The sequence below is a fragment of the Cydia fagiglandana genome, chromosome 14 (genome assembly GCF_963556715.1).
Source record: "Cydia fagiglandana chromosome 14, ilCydFagi1.1, whole genome shotgun sequence".
Taxonomy (NCBI): domain Eukaryota; kingdom Metazoa; phylum Arthropoda; class Insecta; order Lepidoptera; family Tortricidae; genus Cydia; species Cydia fagiglandana.
The window spans coordinates 15,601,682-15,618,038 of record NC_085945.1 but is presented as its reverse complement, the minus strand read 5'-3'; the positions used below and the strand labels follow the sequence as shown (position 1 = coordinate 15,618,038).

General features: G+C 43.1%; 1 protein-coding gene across 1 annotated transcript in view; it reads right to left on the bottom strand.

Annotated features, from left to right (window-relative positions):
- LOC134670937 (protein mini spindles) overlaps nucleotides 1-16,357 on the bottom strand; it is a 63,084-nt gene that overhangs the window by 22,052 nt on the left and 24,675 nt on the right. The window contains exons 11-27 of the mRNA XM_063528771.1: nucleotides 16,016-16,150; nucleotides 15,433-15,640; nucleotides 14,057-14,278; nucleotides 12,712-12,949; nucleotides 12,010-12,159; nucleotides 9,520-9,739; nucleotides 8,803-8,982; nucleotides 7,822-7,991; nucleotides 6,957-7,124; nucleotides 6,402-6,522; nucleotides 5,351-5,468; nucleotides 4,392-4,629; nucleotides 3,848-3,983; nucleotides 3,109-3,302; nucleotides 2,340-2,471; nucleotides 1,664-1,755; nucleotides 879-1,058 (exon numbers count right to left, since the gene is read on the bottom strand). Coding sequence (XP_063384841.1) covers nucleotides 879-1,058; nucleotides 1,664-1,755; nucleotides 2,340-2,471; nucleotides 3,109-3,302; nucleotides 3,848-3,983; nucleotides 4,392-4,629; nucleotides 5,351-5,468; nucleotides 6,402-6,522; nucleotides 6,957-7,124; nucleotides 7,822-7,991; nucleotides 8,803-8,982; nucleotides 9,520-9,739; nucleotides 12,010-12,159; nucleotides 12,712-12,949; nucleotides 14,057-14,278; nucleotides 15,433-15,640; nucleotides 16,016-16,150 — 2,902 coding nt within the window. The remainder of the gene's footprint in view (nucleotides 1-878; nucleotides 1,059-1,663; nucleotides 1,756-2,339; nucleotides 2,472-3,108; nucleotides 3,303-3,847; nucleotides 3,984-4,391; nucleotides 4,630-5,350; nucleotides 5,469-6,401; nucleotides 6,523-6,956; nucleotides 7,125-7,821; nucleotides 7,992-8,802; nucleotides 8,983-9,519; nucleotides 9,740-12,009; nucleotides 12,160-12,711; nucleotides 12,950-14,056; nucleotides 14,279-15,432; nucleotides 15,641-16,015; nucleotides 16,151-16,357) is intronic.

Below are 16,357 nucleotides of genomic sequence, written 5' to 3'. Positions count from 1 at the left end.
AGTCAGGGCGTGGGGAACACGTTTTTCGTGGTAGTCATAAGCCCCTTTCATAAAAGGCGTGTGTAGTCGAACTTAGTTTATTAGAGCTCATACGCACTCACATTTGACAACCGCGGCGGCACGACTCGTCAACGCCAGTGTGTTATTTATTGTAGTTTTGTGACTGTGACAACAGTCAGGTAAGTCCAATTTTATGTTTCGAAAGTTTAGATCACAATTTTGTACACACATAGCTGCAAATGTAATGCAATAGAATTATTTTACAACACGCGGCGTAGCATTGAAGTTACCACTCAAGTGTCTGGACACGTTCGCTGCGGCGTCGGGTCTATTCGGTCCGAGTATGCCGAGCCGGTGCAAGTATGTCTGTGTGTGCCTGTTGTTTACCTCTACTTGTGTGCAATAAAGAGTTTTTATTTGTACTGTATGTGACCAATAGGGAATATTAGGCGAAACTCTGCGTAGGGGGCGCCACTACCACAATCAGCCACAATCTAAGGGTCTAACGCAAACGAGAGACTCGAAATTTTGTTATCTAACCACTCTATCACTTTCGTATTTTAGAGCGATAAAGGGGCAGATAGCCGAGTTTCGATTTTTGCGTTTCCCCGTAGGCCCTTTGTGTAGGCCTTGAAGTATCAATGTCATATTTAATTGTTTGTGAAAACTTGTCAAAACAGTTTAAGGCACAGTATGAAGTTACTCTATGGTTTACGATGGGTGCTAGTGCTGCACTCTGGCGGCAGAAAATTGCAGTAATACCCCCAATTGCCGCAGCAAAAGCGTCAAATCATGTGCTGAAAAGTTGTGCAGGTAACCTAACCGCATCAAAGCGTTTTGCTTATTTTAGTGTATTCCTGTCTGTGTGTGTGTGTTACCTGGCGGGTGCTACAGTCTGTGTGACGGGCTTGTTGGGCCGCACGGGGATGGGCTCGTCGAGGAACTTGAGGTCGTGCTCGGGCAGCTCCGGGCGGCGCAGCACGGGCACGGCGGCGTCCAGCTTGGCGATCAGCTCCGGGTCCAGCCCGAACGGCCCGGTGATGACGCGTGGGGCCACACTGGATAAAACAACGTATAGACTGTCAAGGCATTTCCAACAGTAGAAAAAAGCGGCTAATTTAAAAAATGTAGGCGCAAGGTGCACAGAGTTTCCATGGCCACCTCTTGTCTCCATCATCAGATCGGCTCCATGTCATCGTATTATTGCATTGTCATCCGATTTACATATGTATGCAAATTTTCAGCTCAATTGTAAATCGGGAAGTGGGTCAAATTTTGCTTCCATGATTTGACCCACGCTAACATTCATACTATTTAAGGGCCACTTGCACCATTCACTAACGGAGTTAACCGGTTAAACATTGAGTTACCATGGTTACTATAGTTCGTTTTTTTGCATTAGAAAAAACTTAAAGAAGGTAAGCGATCTTGACATGTCTTTTAATTGAAAAACGCTTTTTAAAAATCAGTAACTATTACTTATGAAAGCAGAAGAATATACATAAATGATCGTATTAGATTCATAATTGTTACATATTTCCCGTATTTATTTTTAAAATGTGTGTTCTCAATTAAAAGACATCAAGATTGTTTACCTTATTTCTAAATGCTAAATAAAACGAACTATAGTACAATTTGACACTGGGTTAACGGTGTAACTTACGTTCTCATCGGCGGTGGAGGAGCGGGTTCCTCCTCCTCCTCCTCATATTCCTCTTGCTGCGGTGGTTCCTCCTCGACCGGGGGTTCCATTTCCTATTCACAACATAAAACTACGTTTAACAAACGAAAATATAATTTTTCCCACCAGAAAATACTGCATCATGTCGTGATTTATGCGTGGTAAAAGAAAGATATCAAACAAGGATTCGATTGTCGAAGCCAAAGACCAACATTGTAAAGGAAGACGCCACGAGTTTTCGTGGTCTTAGTCTATGCACATTTACACAATCCTTTTAAATAAAATGTACAAACAAAATTCTTGGATTTATCTCGAGTTAGGGCTGATTTAGACAGCGCGCGAACCTACATGCGATTTTAGTTACATTGCCGACTATTGGTTACGTCCAATTCAACCTATCGATCCAAACTCGCATGCGAGTTCTCGCATTCTCTAAATGAGCTCTAAATTGTGCAGATAAGAAATCAGTATCAACAATAATTTTGTTTTCGTCCATATCGTCGTTTATTTTTCAGCAAAAATGTTATGAAAGTGAAGGAAGCGAAAGAGGTATGTCAGAATCGTAGCAAGTGGAAATCCGTCGTCTCTGCCTACCCCTCCGGGAAATAGGCGTGATTATATGAATGTATGTATATATTTAAAATAAAGCTGATCTCACCTCTGCCTGCTGTTGTATAGGCCGCCCCGTCGCCGACAGCGGCACTACCATCGACCTGCGTATCTCCGCGCTGCGATTCTTGCTCGCTCGCTTTATTCGCTCCTCGAGGAGCGACAGGTCCTTGTCCGAGATCTGACACCAAATAACGTGTGATTACATTTGTGGGACTGATATGGACGGTAGATAAGATTATTTTTTATCAGGTAAACATGTAAAAAGACGTTTGGAAATAATAGGGTGATAAGTTGATAAGTAATGTCATTAAAACAATGGTACTTCGTGTCGCAAGTTGCAAAAGACGCCCAAAGAACAATGACAAATGGTATGGTCGAATTCTTACACGACTCTTATTGGTCAGCTAGGGATGCACTTTTGTTTGTGTGTTTCGAATGTTCTTTAGAAAATATCTCGAGTACTTGACCCAGTTTGTATGCAAATTCTCCGGTCTCCGATGTGTCGAGCGAGTTCTTTTAACGCAACCTTACGCGAGATAACGAGTTCTTTTAACGCTACCTTACCGGAGATAATTGTCTGAATATATCTCTATGACGCTTGCGAATGTCTAGTGTCTAACTCACCTGTCCAATCATCTTGTAGATCTTCTCTCCCTCCAAGAAGTAAGCGCAAGCGACGCAGTTGAGCGCGGCGGAGCGGACGGCGTCGTCCCGGTCTCCGATGTGTCGAGCGAGTTCTTTTAACGCAACCTTACCCGAGATAATTGTCTGACTATATCTCTATGACGCTTGCGAATGTCTAGTGTCTATCTCACCTGTCCAATCATCTTGTAGATCTTCTCTCCCTCCAAGAAGTAAGCGCAAGCGACGCAGTTGAGCGCGGCGGAGCGGACGGCGTTATCCCGGTCACCGATGTGTCGAGCGAGTTCTTTTAACGCCACCGTGCCGGATGGAGACATCGCCGTCCAGCCGTAAGTCTCGATCAGGCTTCCGATGCACTCCAGACATTCTGGGGGAGGGCATGTAATTTTATATAGCTGTGAAATAGCATCAGTTGTTTCAAGTGATGTAGTTGTCAAGTGAAGTATTAAGTATATGACAAAATGTTTTAAAAACAAGTAAATGTTTTAAAAACAAGTAAATTTATGTACAGATGTGCAAGTTACAGGAAGTTTCCAATAAGTTGGGGAAATTCTAAATTCTTTTGGAAAATTTAACAATAATTAAAGGAAGTTTCTATAAAAAAGTTCCCCTCAGATTTTTTTTTTGTGGAAAGTTTGCTATTTTTATTTCAATTGGCGCTTCACTAATATAACAATTAAATAAAAAATATATATTTACGCTAATAGATTTTAAACCATTTTATGCCAAAAGGGCTTTACATGACTTAGGAAGAGCTTCAAACTGCTCGATTGATTTTTATCAGACATAGCTTTCACATAAAATAAAACGACATCAAAATTGGTCTATCAGTAGAGAGCTACGATGCCACAGATCGACATTGGTGTCAAACGTATAACACCCCTCTTTCTGCGTCGGGGGTTAAAAACATACCGGCTCTTTGCCTAGCGTTCTTTGATTTCAGGCCCTCCATTAGATACCCGAAGAGCTTCGTGACGGAATAGACGACGCAAATCTGCTTGAACAGGGCTTTGACGCTGTTGCGGATGGTGTCCTTGGGATCCCCGACCTGCGAATGCACGAAATTCTTAGATGCTGAGTGGCCTAAGTAAGTACGACACTGAAAAGCTTGATTATTGACTATTGTATACAATACTTTTTCTAAGAATCAACTTAAATTATACTTTTTCTACTATAAAACCTAAATTATTAACCAAAATTATAAATCAATCAACGCACTAATTATTCATTAAATAGTAGCGCGTTGATATCTTTTGTTCTATCGTTTGGCGACACGTGATTGGTCGAATTCATTGTTGAACTAAAGCGTTTCGTAAGAAGTCATTATAGTTGAGACTGGAGCGATTAGTTTGGTATAAGAAATTTTAATTCAACCATAAAAGTCGACGAGTAGAAAAACTATATAGGTCTACTACTCAAGTCAGATAGTCGCAGATTTTTAGTAAAAACATCTCACCTTCAATATCAAATACGGTATAAAGCAATTGGCCTCATACTCAGCCATGGTATAATCATTGTCACTCAGGAACTGGAAGACCGTAGCGAGGTACTCCAGCCCCTTGAGGATGACGGAGGGGTTGGTGTCGAAGAAGCGCAGCGTCAGCCATTTTAGGACCAGGTCCAGGTTGCACATGAGCGCCGGCCCGTTCTCGTGGAGGTCGTCCGAGAGGGACTCTATGGCTTTTAGGTGATATCTGTAAACAAGTATAAAGTTTTTATAGAATTTAGATCCTGTTTTGTATAAACATTTCGGCGTATCTTAGTTGTTAAATCCATCCAAATTGAAATAACTGACAAATGTTTAAGGGTGGTATTCAATCTGCCCAATATCTTTGTCCAATGTCAATGCGTCTCAGCCTCTCATGTAGCAAAATGTGAGACAAAATACACATTGGACAAAGAAATTTGGACAGGTGAAATACCACCCTTAGGTAATATTTAATTTGGATACGTGTTTATTCAATAAATTTTTTAACTTTATTAGCCATCCGCTCCGGCTTCGCACGGGTGAATCTTCACAAATTATACACCTAAGCCTTTCTCGAGAATCCCTATATGGATAGATGAAAACCGCATGAAAATCCGTTCAGTAGTTTTTAAGTTTATTGCGAACATACAAACAGACAGACGCGACGGAGGACTTTGTTTTATAAGTTGGAGTGATTATTCATTTTCTGCAACATAATACACAGTTAACCATATTCACTACAGGCAGGATTAGCACCGAAATCGCAGAAAAAAAGGTGTGATTCCCGTATATTTCTATGATGATCCCATACTGCAGGCTGTTAATTATGATACACTGCTTAAGACAGCCATCTCACTAATTTTGCACAATGTTTGGGTGGATATTATAGCTTCTTGTATAATTAACTGGTAAACATTTGTTTCAGTATATTTCACTTAAAAACTTACCTGAAATCATTATGGAACATGTTAGCGACCAGTTGCTTGTTCAACCCCGCGGTCGCCATCTGATCCTTCAGCAGCTCAAAGAACTCCTCGCGCGGTACTGTGAAGTTCCACTTCAGCACTGAAACAAAATAAACAAATGGCAATGTAATTTCAATAACAAAACTTCCGCGAGACAGACATATTAAACATGTCGAGCGTTTTTCGACTTAAAATACGTGAGTGACCCGTTTTTAATATAATTATTAAATGTCAATGTAAATCTTTACAGCTAAAATACTTTTCTTCCTCGCGTTATCCCAGCATTTTCCAACGGCACATTGGAGTCTGGGGTCCACTTGACAACTAATCCCACGATTAAAGAAAGGCACTAGTTTTTACGAAAGCGACTGCCATCTGAGCTTCCAACCCAGAGGGGATACTAGGCCTTAGGCCGCTTGTAGACGTCCGGTGTTTACGCCGGACAACGGACCGTGTTACGCAACTACGTCTAGTTTTGTATGTGCCTACAGACAACTGCACCCAAGAATACAAGACATCGTCACCGAACACGGAAAATGGACGTCTACAAGCGGCCTTATTAGGATAAGTCCGGTTTCCTCACGATGTTTTCTTCAACGAATGACATTTCATACATAAGTTCCGACAAAGTCATTGGTACGAGCCGGGTTAGCTAAAATATTACGAGCAAAATAGTTTACTCCATGTACAGTCAGCAGCAGAAGTTGCAAATCGGATCAAGTGTTCAAAATGATCTTGACGCGACTTTATTGTTAAGAGAATAAGAGCGTGTCGAAGTAATTTTGAACTCCTCGTCCGCTTAGCAACTTCTGCTGCTGACTGTATCTTGTCGGAATGCACGAAGATTGATATTAGGCTGTGGCCGCGCGAGTCAGTTAACGTCTTGGGTTAGGGTTGCAAGATGGTCGGGATTTGGCGAGATTCTCCCGATTTTTAGCATGTGTCCCAAAATCCTGAAAAAGTGATATTTTTTCCCGATAATAGCGCCTTTCGATCTGGCAACCCTATCTTGGGCGGTCAAAGGGCGATGTACCTTTAAGTTTCTGGTCATCAATAATGCGCTGGTTCTTTGCGTTGTTCTGCGGCAGCAGCGGGGTGAGGTCCTCGTCGTCTTTCTTGCCGCGGCTGGACGCTGATGCTGGTTTCACCGGGCCCTGGTAACATACAGAAATAGTCAATTACACTGGGCAGTTGACAATCCCTATGCTTGTTTTGAACAGGAAGACAAGGAACAAAAGACGGACTTAATGCCAGAAGGAATTTCCGTAAAGTTTCATTATAAACGAGGTATCAGAGCGTCAACCAGGCAATACTCTGCGTGAGCTTTGTTTATTCCGAGTGGAAATCCCGTCTACGTGAATTAGTTGAAATACGAAATATGTTCAGAAGAGAATTAATAAAAAATGTGATTTCAGTCCATTCAGGTCACATTATCGCGCCTCAACAGAATTTTCTAGACGCATCTGTCCAATGTGTATAGCGTCTCACATTTTGTTTAATGAGAGAGTGAGTGGAATACCATTACCATATACTGAATGTAAAAGGCTCGTTAACTATTGAACAATCAAAGGCGATCTGTAGTGCTGACCTTGCCCTTAGCAGGAGCGGCGCCCTTCTTCTCGGCCTCCTTCTTGAGAGCGCCGGCAGTCTTGACACCGCGAGCCTCCTCTTTCTTGCCTTTGCCGGGCAGCGGCTGCACCGGCAGGCTGGGCCGCGCCTTGTCCAGCGCCGCTTGCACCACCGGCTTCGAGGCCGGCTGAAACAATACGTAACAAATGTAGGGTGATGCTTTTAAAGATTTCCCGATGGTTGCCTGCGGGTATTATTTATAAAACATAAAAGATTATAAAATCTAACGTCACAAGATGTGACATGCGATGATATGAATGCACCGTATCCGATGTCCATGTGTATTTTATAGTTTACTGCACAAAATATTACATTGTACAGATAGCAGACTTAATGCCAAATGGCATTCTACTGTAACTATATTTCAAATTCTTGTTTTAGCTTATTTCAAATGCTTGCTTAGGATCCGCTTGGTAGGAAAGTTACTTGAAGCTTGTCGATATTTATAATGCCAGCCATTTTAACTCCAGAGCCAACTAGCCTAAGTTACTTTATTTAACTCGTTGAAACGAAAGTACAGGACCGATCCGCCGATGCGAAGTTTCTTGCAGTTGGACTGAGCTGCAGCGAGGTTAGGTTGGTACTCCACCTGCCCAATTTCTTGGTCCAATGTGCATTGCGTCTCACTCTCTCACTAAGCAAAATGAGAGATGCAAATACACATTCGACAAAGAAATTGGACAGGTGGAATACCACCCTGTTTTAGAGTCAGTTGCACCAACCGAAATTAGGACCGATCATCATCATTCAGCAGTGAACTATGAAACTTCTCAAACAGTAAAATTAGGCCCTTTAGACCTGTAATAAGTTTGAAATGTCCTCACCTTCAGTTTCTCGAGCTGTTTGTGCATGGAGTCGTAGCCTAGATGCAGCATGAAGGGCAGCACGCAGTCCCCGGCCGCCTTCCTCACGTCGGCGGCGCGGTCCTCGATGCACGCGTACAGAGTGGGCAGGCAGGCTGATAACTCCTCACGGGGGAATGATTTTGGAGGCACTGAAAAAAGAATACATTAGTTACACGTTGTTTGGAATAAATAAACGATTCACAAGTCCTGGGGCCGAATGAAAAATATGAATCGACTGTAAGTCATCATCATCATTGGCCACATCATCTGTTGTAGACGCGTGTTGCGGCGCTTGTGTGTTTATGGGGTCCCGCATCGCCGTTGATGGCTATAAAGTCCTATAGCAGCGCGGCATTTCTTGCCACATCGATTCAACGTTTCAACAAAAATAACTGTTATTTTTAAGATGACAGTAAATGAGTGAGTTGGCAAACCGAATGGGCTATTTTCGATACTCGGATCAAATCGGAATTGGGATTTGTAGTGAATGGGACACGCGGACCGGCGGTTGTAGTGTATGTATCATGTAAATGTACTCGCTTAATTTATTAAGACCTATGTAACCTACAATTCTTCTTCAGTAATATACCACATTTATTCGAGAATGTTGTTTGCTTACTATACGCCGGCCGCCACCCTCACATGGCGACCCTGCCAGGATCGCACTAGATACCACGCAGATGACGCGGTACCGCGGTACGGATCTATCGCTGGCCGAGTGCGTCCTTCACGCTGCGTCTTACCTAAGCGAACAACTCGCGAACACGACACGACGCGGCGCGGCGCGGCGGACCCAAGGCGTTCGCGTTCGCAACAAGATCGCTTAGGACACTTCTATAGGTATCGAAGGATTGATTCACCCCGCGCCGCATCGATTCGCTTTGCGTTCGCGTGTTGTTCGCCTGCGTAGTACGCTGCGTCAGTATCTCGATACGGTCGGATACCTATCTACAGACTCACCGTTGGGCAAATGCTCCGCCAGCCACTGCAGCAGTGAAGCCCTGAGCACAGGAGAGCCGGCTTTGAGTGCGTCGAGGACCATCTCTCCGTCGAACGGCACGTGCGGGCCGGCGGTCGCGCACCACGTGGACACGCAGGACACGGCCGCCGTGCGGATCCACTGCTTGTTGTCGCCGAATGCTGGGAAAATTCATCGGTGAATTTAGCAATTGACGATTAATGAGCTATTCGAATGGTCTGTGATTAGGCGGGTCCAGTCTCAACAGACGAAGCCGCTAGGTGCGGCGATTTTCTCGCAAATCGACTCGCTGTGTAACCTGCCTATTCGAATGCGCCCCGCTTTAATCATGCGAGTTTAGGGGAGAGAAAGCACTTAAGGTTCCGTCACACAGGCACGTTTTCTGGGCGGGGCGTGAGCGTTTTATATGTAAAAGCGGCGCGCCTTGCTCACGCGCCGCCCGCAAAACGCGCCTGTGTGACCGAGCCTTTAATACTCGCTGAAATTTGCGATGCGAGTGCAACTGTGACCAAAGCTTAATATGCATGCTGAGATGAGGCCATTTACGTGACACTATATTTTCACTATGTTCTTTTCATGAATGTGTTTACCAATAAAATCATTCTATTCTATTCTAATAAAATAAGAGGCCGAGTTTTGAGGTCACTCAAAAAGAGTTGAGAACTTTCATACACTGAGACGTTTCAATTAGAACATACCTTGGAAGAAAGCAGGGAAGAACGTCCTAACATGAGTCTTGCATTTCGGCCCGATAGCGTTTGCGAGTTGCTCACAGATCTGTAGCGCGCTCTGAGCCAACTTGGAGTTGGAATCCAGCAGCCTAGCGACTAGAGCGGGCGGCAGCTCGCCTAGGGTCGGTTTGATCGGTGACGAGTTTGTGATGATGGCTTTTAACTTGTCGAGAGCTTCATTGCGGACCTGAAAGATAAAAAGTAGGATTGATTAATGATTGAATCATCAAAAATAGAGGAAGCTGGATAAAAACAATAATTCGTGTGTAACGGGTCGGCCACGACATCGAGCGACTTGCGACGGCGCACATAGGTTGGAAATCGCGATTTAGGCCGCCAAAAGTCAACTTTCTAAAAGTCGGCTTATCGCAAAACTAATTAGTTCTCGAAAAACACCACACTATCACGGAATTAATCCCACCCCACCACCACCCTTATCAGTTACGTAGGTCATCTACCAGGTTCTCAAACCTCAGTCATCACAAACGTTGCACGCGCGATTCTTAGCACTGTTATCCGAAGCAAACATTTCTAAGCCAATATTTATTTTTGTGGAGTTTATTTGTCAGTGAAAGTGATGGATATCAAAAATTCAGGTAAATTTCTATTATTTTAAATTATTTTGAATTAGAAATATTTATTTTATGATATATATATAACCCACTAAACATGACCCTTTTCTTGATGAAAGTTTTGTTATTTTTTCATATTCAATTGTGAAAATACTATACTTCCGGGCACGTCCCAGTTATATTTTTTATGTCATTCTATAAATCAACTATATCTTTACCTTTTATGAAAAAATTGGAGGGCACTTTTGGGCACTTCGTAAAATATCGAGTTTCAAAAAAAATTTTCGGAAAAGGCAAATTATTACGTTATTGTGTTCATTAGCGTTAAAATGTCTTTTCTGTTATTCTAGGTTCTAGGTTAAAAGTTGTGGCTTGAAAATACCTGTCTGATAAGTTATATGAACAGAATTTTCAGTCAATAACTGAAAAATTGGACTTTTTGGAAAATTATCTCCTTATGCGCTCAGGTGACGGAGATGAAGAAAAAAAGAACATGAAGCGTAAATTTTCACATTTTGAATCAGAATTTAAAAAGAGATGGATTAGATCACGTCGCATTGTGGAAAATTTTCTGATATCTAATGAATCTTGGTTGGAAGGAAGCTCCGCCGCTCCGCTCATACGCTCTGGAAACGGCAAAGCTTTATATAAATTTGTATGAGTGGCATCCGATGACACCGACAATGCACAAAATACTGATCCATGGCAGAATTACATATTATTGAAAACTTAATAGTTCCCTTAGGACATCTTTCGGAGGAAGCTGCAGAAGCCCGAAACAAACACTTTCGGCCATATCGTTTAAACTATGCCCGAAAGTTTTGCCTGGACATTTACCATAGGTTGGTTCTGACCTCCGATCCGCTTATCAGCAGTACCTACGAGAAAGATAACGAAACCTCGAGTTAAATTATTTCTGTCAGAAACTATGCAGCTATTGATTTCTGCTGAACCACATAAGGCGAGAGCGGAGAATGATCAATGCTATCCAAGCGATGCTGGATTTTTCTTTAAGATATGATGATGATTAAATGTGGCGAGGGTTTTATTTATTTATATTAATCTTTTTGGGTAAATGTATCAATCGTAATAATATTAGATAACAACCTTTGTATATTTCTATTAGTTTCTGTAATACATATGTTACTCTTATACCTAAATATAATATATATGTATAAATATATGTATATTTTATTATTTGTATGTTCAATGGAAGAAAATACATATTTATTTACTATATTATCTATCATTAATACTCGTTACCTATATTAAATAATCAAGCGAGGAGGATCAAAATCAACATTTTTTGGAAAAAAGGCCCAAAATTTAAAAATAATAATTGTAATTATCTAAAAATATGTTTTCTTAGTTCGAAATCGTATATAAAGCGCAAAAATGCAATAAAATATTTTTGGCGGCCTAAATCGTGATTTCCGACCTATGTGCGGCGGGAGCGATAACCATAGGTTGGAGAGAAAGGTCCGATCGCTGTGTCACGCTCCAACCTTTATCGCTCCCGCCGTCGCAAGTCGCTCGATGTCGCGGCCGAGCCGTGAGGCCGCGGACTGGGCGCAGAGCCCGCGACGCGGCGAGCGGCTTATCAAAGCCGTTTATATATTTGGTCGGCCAACCAAACCAATAAACCAACCTCAAGTGCAACTTCCAATGCGTTCATAAGATCCTATTAAAAAAATGCCCACATGACATTGCATTAAACAAGCGTGATAATAGGGTCCATACAAACGCACGCGCTACCTCGGATGAGGCACGCGTTCAGATACCGACTTGCTTCGCACGGCATTTTCCTCGAGAGGCAGCTTGTTCTGTATACACCGGTCTAATTCGTCACGTCCCAGATACACGACAGCTAGACAGACAAACTCACCTTCCAGTTCTTGTCATTAATCTCAGCGACGAGTGCATCCGTGATGAGCGGCGCTATGTCTGTGCGCGGCCGGCTGTCCTCCACGACCGCTGGTTCTTCTTCCTCGTATGGCTCGTCCAGGTCGTCGCCTACGGAGCCTTTACTTGCAGACTGCGAAAAAAATCAGGTTTAAAATTGAGACACTACAAAATATAGTGGCTAAGGTTACGGTACGATAAAAACTCTAGGTATGTCTAGTGTTTACCAATGGTCTTGCCACACAGTGAAGTTTTTATTGATTTTACCTTACACAACTTTGGGAAAGAATCGAATTGTTATATCTAATACTTTGAATCCGAAATAAAAAATAAATTGGGACCGGTTCCGCCGTGGCGGGGTGGCCTAGCGGTTCACGGCGTTACCCCGGATAGCTAGACGGATTCGTCACTTTTTCCTTAATATATGACATCTATTTCAGACTTAGCGGAGTGGTCATTAACAGGCGTTCCCCTCTGTCGAAAATAGGCGGCCAATGGTCAACGACATGTCAACCACATTACCACATGTATGGACTGACGTTTATCTGACATGGCTACGTTTACGTCACGTATACATTTGATGTGCCCTTCCCCCGCAAAAAAACGGCAGACTATTTTGTACCGAAAATTATAGACATGGCGTCTCCGTTGGTTATATCCTCTAAGATTTCAGATTACAACATACCTTGCTAACTTTCCCAGGCTGTCTTGTAGGTGTAGGTGGGGAACTGTTGGCATGTTTGTCCATCTCCAACGTAATAAGCTGCTTGGTGGCCGGTTTCTCGCTGTCGAAGTGGGTGATGAGCGACGGACCCACATACAGAGACAGTATGCCGAGGAAGTTCACGGTGGACGTTCGCACGTTGGGGTTGGTCGCGCTGAGTGCTTTCTTTGAATGCGCTACGATCGATTGGATTTTCATTCTGTAAATGAATATTAGGTATGTATGAATTACTTGATTTGAAGGGTGCTGCGGATATCATGGACTCAGTGTCGCACTAATATATCCATTCTCCAGGAGATCAAGGTTACACAAAGACTTTCGGCAATCGTTCACTCTCGTATAGGGATAGCTAGAGAGCTACTTCAGTCAAGTCACGCGCAGGGAAAACGACGCCAAAAATGCTAAGCGCCAAGGATAGCCTAACACATTGGGTGTCGTTGGTTATTAGAACAGAATAAGATAAAATTTATTTCATTGTAGAATATCCAAAAATTAAGACAAACCTAATTAACGCTTAAATAATACTTAAATAATGTAAACATGAAACCAGATTAAGACGCGGCGGGGGACTTTGTTTGTTTGTTTGTGTTTGTAAGGTGTAGTAAAACTTACGTGCATCCAAACTCCTTGATAGCACAGCAAATCCAGTTAAACATCTCCGACTGCACTTTAGGATTCTTCTGCGAGTCCATAGCGTAACTCAATCCCTCGTTGAGCACGTGTTCGAAGCCGCACGCGTCGGCCACACACTCGAGGCAGTTGTAATTATCGAACAAAAGTACTGACGTGCATCCAAACTGCTTGATAGCACAGCTCATCCAGTTAAACATCTCAGACTGAACTTTAGGATTCTTCTGCGAGTCCATAGCGTAACTCAATCCTTCGTTGAGCACGTGTTCGAAGCCGCACGCGTCGGCCACACACTCGAGGCAGTTGTAATTATCGAACAAAAGTACTGACGTGCATCCAAACTCCTTGATAGCACAGCTCATCCAGTTAAACATCTCAGACTGAACTTTAGGATTCTTCTGCGAGTCCATAGCGTAACTCAATCCTTCGTTGAGCACGTGTTCGAAGCCGCACGCGTCAACCAGAAACAAGACAGTCCTTATTATCACATAAAGGTACTTACGTGCATCCAAACTCCTTGATAGCACAGCTCATCCAGTTAAACATCTCCGACTGCACTTTAGGATTCTTCTGCGAGTCCATAGCGTAACTCAATCCCTCGTTGAGCACGTGTTCGAAGCCGCACGCGTCGGCCACACACTCGAGGCAGTTGTAATTATTGAACAAAAGTACTTACGTGCATCCAAACTCCTTGATAGCACTGCTCATCCAGTTAAACATCTCCGACTGCACTTTAGGATTCTTCTGCGAGTCCATAGCGTAACTCAATCCCTCGTTGAGCACGTGTTCGAAGCCACACGCGTCGGCAAGAGATGTGAGACAGTCTGTGGCGATGGACGCGCAGGACGTCTCGCCGAGCTTGGCCACTACGTCGTGCAGGACGAAGTCTGCTGCCGTGCTATAAAAATGGTGTATGATTTATAATAGTTCGTTTTTTTTAGCATTAGAAAGAACTTGCAAGAAGGTAAGCGATCTTGACATGTCTTTTAATAGAAAAACGCTTTTTAAAATTCAAAAACTATTACTTATGAAAGCAGAAGAATATAAATGAACGTATTAGATTCATAATTGTTACATATTTGCCGTAACTTATTTTTTAAATGTGTGTTTCAATTAAAAGACACATCAAGATTGTTTACCTAATTTCTAATGCTAAAAAAAACGAACTATAGTCACAGACAAAACATCCTCCAGACTGAGCATAGTAGCGCTACCCCCTCTGCCACGAATATACGGTAGTTTTACTCCATTTTCGAGTCAAGTGTCTATGTGTGACGCTCGTGTCTTTGAACGGACCAATCACGGCACGGGACTCGCTCACCTCGTCCCACGCACCCCAGTATTTTTAGCAGCATCGGTTTCATGAAATAATTGCTCTAAACTCCGTCTAGAGGATTCCTGGTCTATGGGCTTAGTACAACCGCCATCAGATATATCGGAGCGGTCAAGGCGCGCACAAATATCTGAACACGCCTCTATTGTCAAGGTGTTAGAGTGCGTGTTCAGATATTGGGATCACCTTGGCCGCTTCGATATATTTGATGGACTGTACAAAGATCGCAAGAAAATAAATTACCCGAGAATCATTTCCTGGATAGCCAGTATTATATAGGCAGACGGCAGATCGGAATCAATAAGTCGCTATTCAATTTTGGTCATGTTTAAGGTCATGTTCATTTTATAATTTTCTAGAGTTAGACCAAGAGAATTCTGCAACAATTTTGATAGCACACGCAGTGCAAGTGTTATCGTAAACCTCAATCTTCTATGAAATTATGACGTATAAATAACACTTGCACTTGCTATCAATCAAAATCGTTGCAGACTTCTCTTGGTCAAAGTCAGCGGTTGGCAACAAGCGACCTGCGAACCTCTCACTTGCGGGCCGCGAGCCTCCCTGCCTATTTTGTATGTAATATTGACAAACAACAATGTCTGATAAAGTCATAAATATTAACAAAGTGCGGCCCGCGTCAACTTTGTTAACTATTATGTGGCCCTTGACTGCTAAAAGGTTGCCGACCGCTGGTCTAGTACTTTCTTAAAACTTACGTGGAAATGGGGAAGTTCTCCGTGATATACTTGCAGGCTTCTAATCTAGCCTTCATGACCTGCACGTTGGTGTCCTTCAGGCCCGGCTTCTTGTTGAGTATGCGGTACAACACCTGAGCTGAAGCGTCCTCGGCCGTCAGACCTTGGACGGTGGAGTGGAAGCCTTGCGCGGCCGTCAGCCGGGTCTTCCAGTTGCCGTCGCCGAGACCTTTCGTACAATAACGATGTTAAAAGGAGTCTTCTCCGAGACCACGGGACAACGCCGTCCTCGAAACGTCGGATGTAAATTTTAAAACCTAAATACACGGTTAAGTCCCGTTGTATAATTTAACCTTTTGAACGCCAAAGACGGCAATTGACGTCAACGCAAAATCGTGACAACGACGCTAAAAATGGTATTGGACGTCGATCGTTTTTTGACGATAATCTTCTGAAAACACCCCACTTTTAGGTTGACGTTATTTATTCACAAAACTAAATTTTACCCCCGCCGTGGCATCAGTGGCACGGCAAATGAATGCGCCGTTTGGCGTTCAAATTCTCAGCGTCCGGTGTTATCCAGAGTCCAAGATCAAAGACTAACCTGAAACTATGTCGGCAGACAATAGAGTTTCGGCCCTGGCATCAACTTCTTCCTGCGACAGTTCCATCTCTCGCGGCGGGCTGGGTTGCGCGCGAGCTGGCGCTTTCTTCGCACCGCCGGCCTTTTTAGCTGCACCTGAAATAAAATAAAAGTAAGCAGTCCATTTAGTTCATAGATTATTTCTTATCGATGTAAATGTGGTTTAACTCAGTCAACTGAACGTAAAAGATAGAGAGATCAGAAACTCACACATGCGGGGTTCGTTACATCGTCGACTAGGTACTCGAGAGGTACAGTCGCCATCATATATATCGGAGCGGCCAAGGTGCTCACAAATATCTG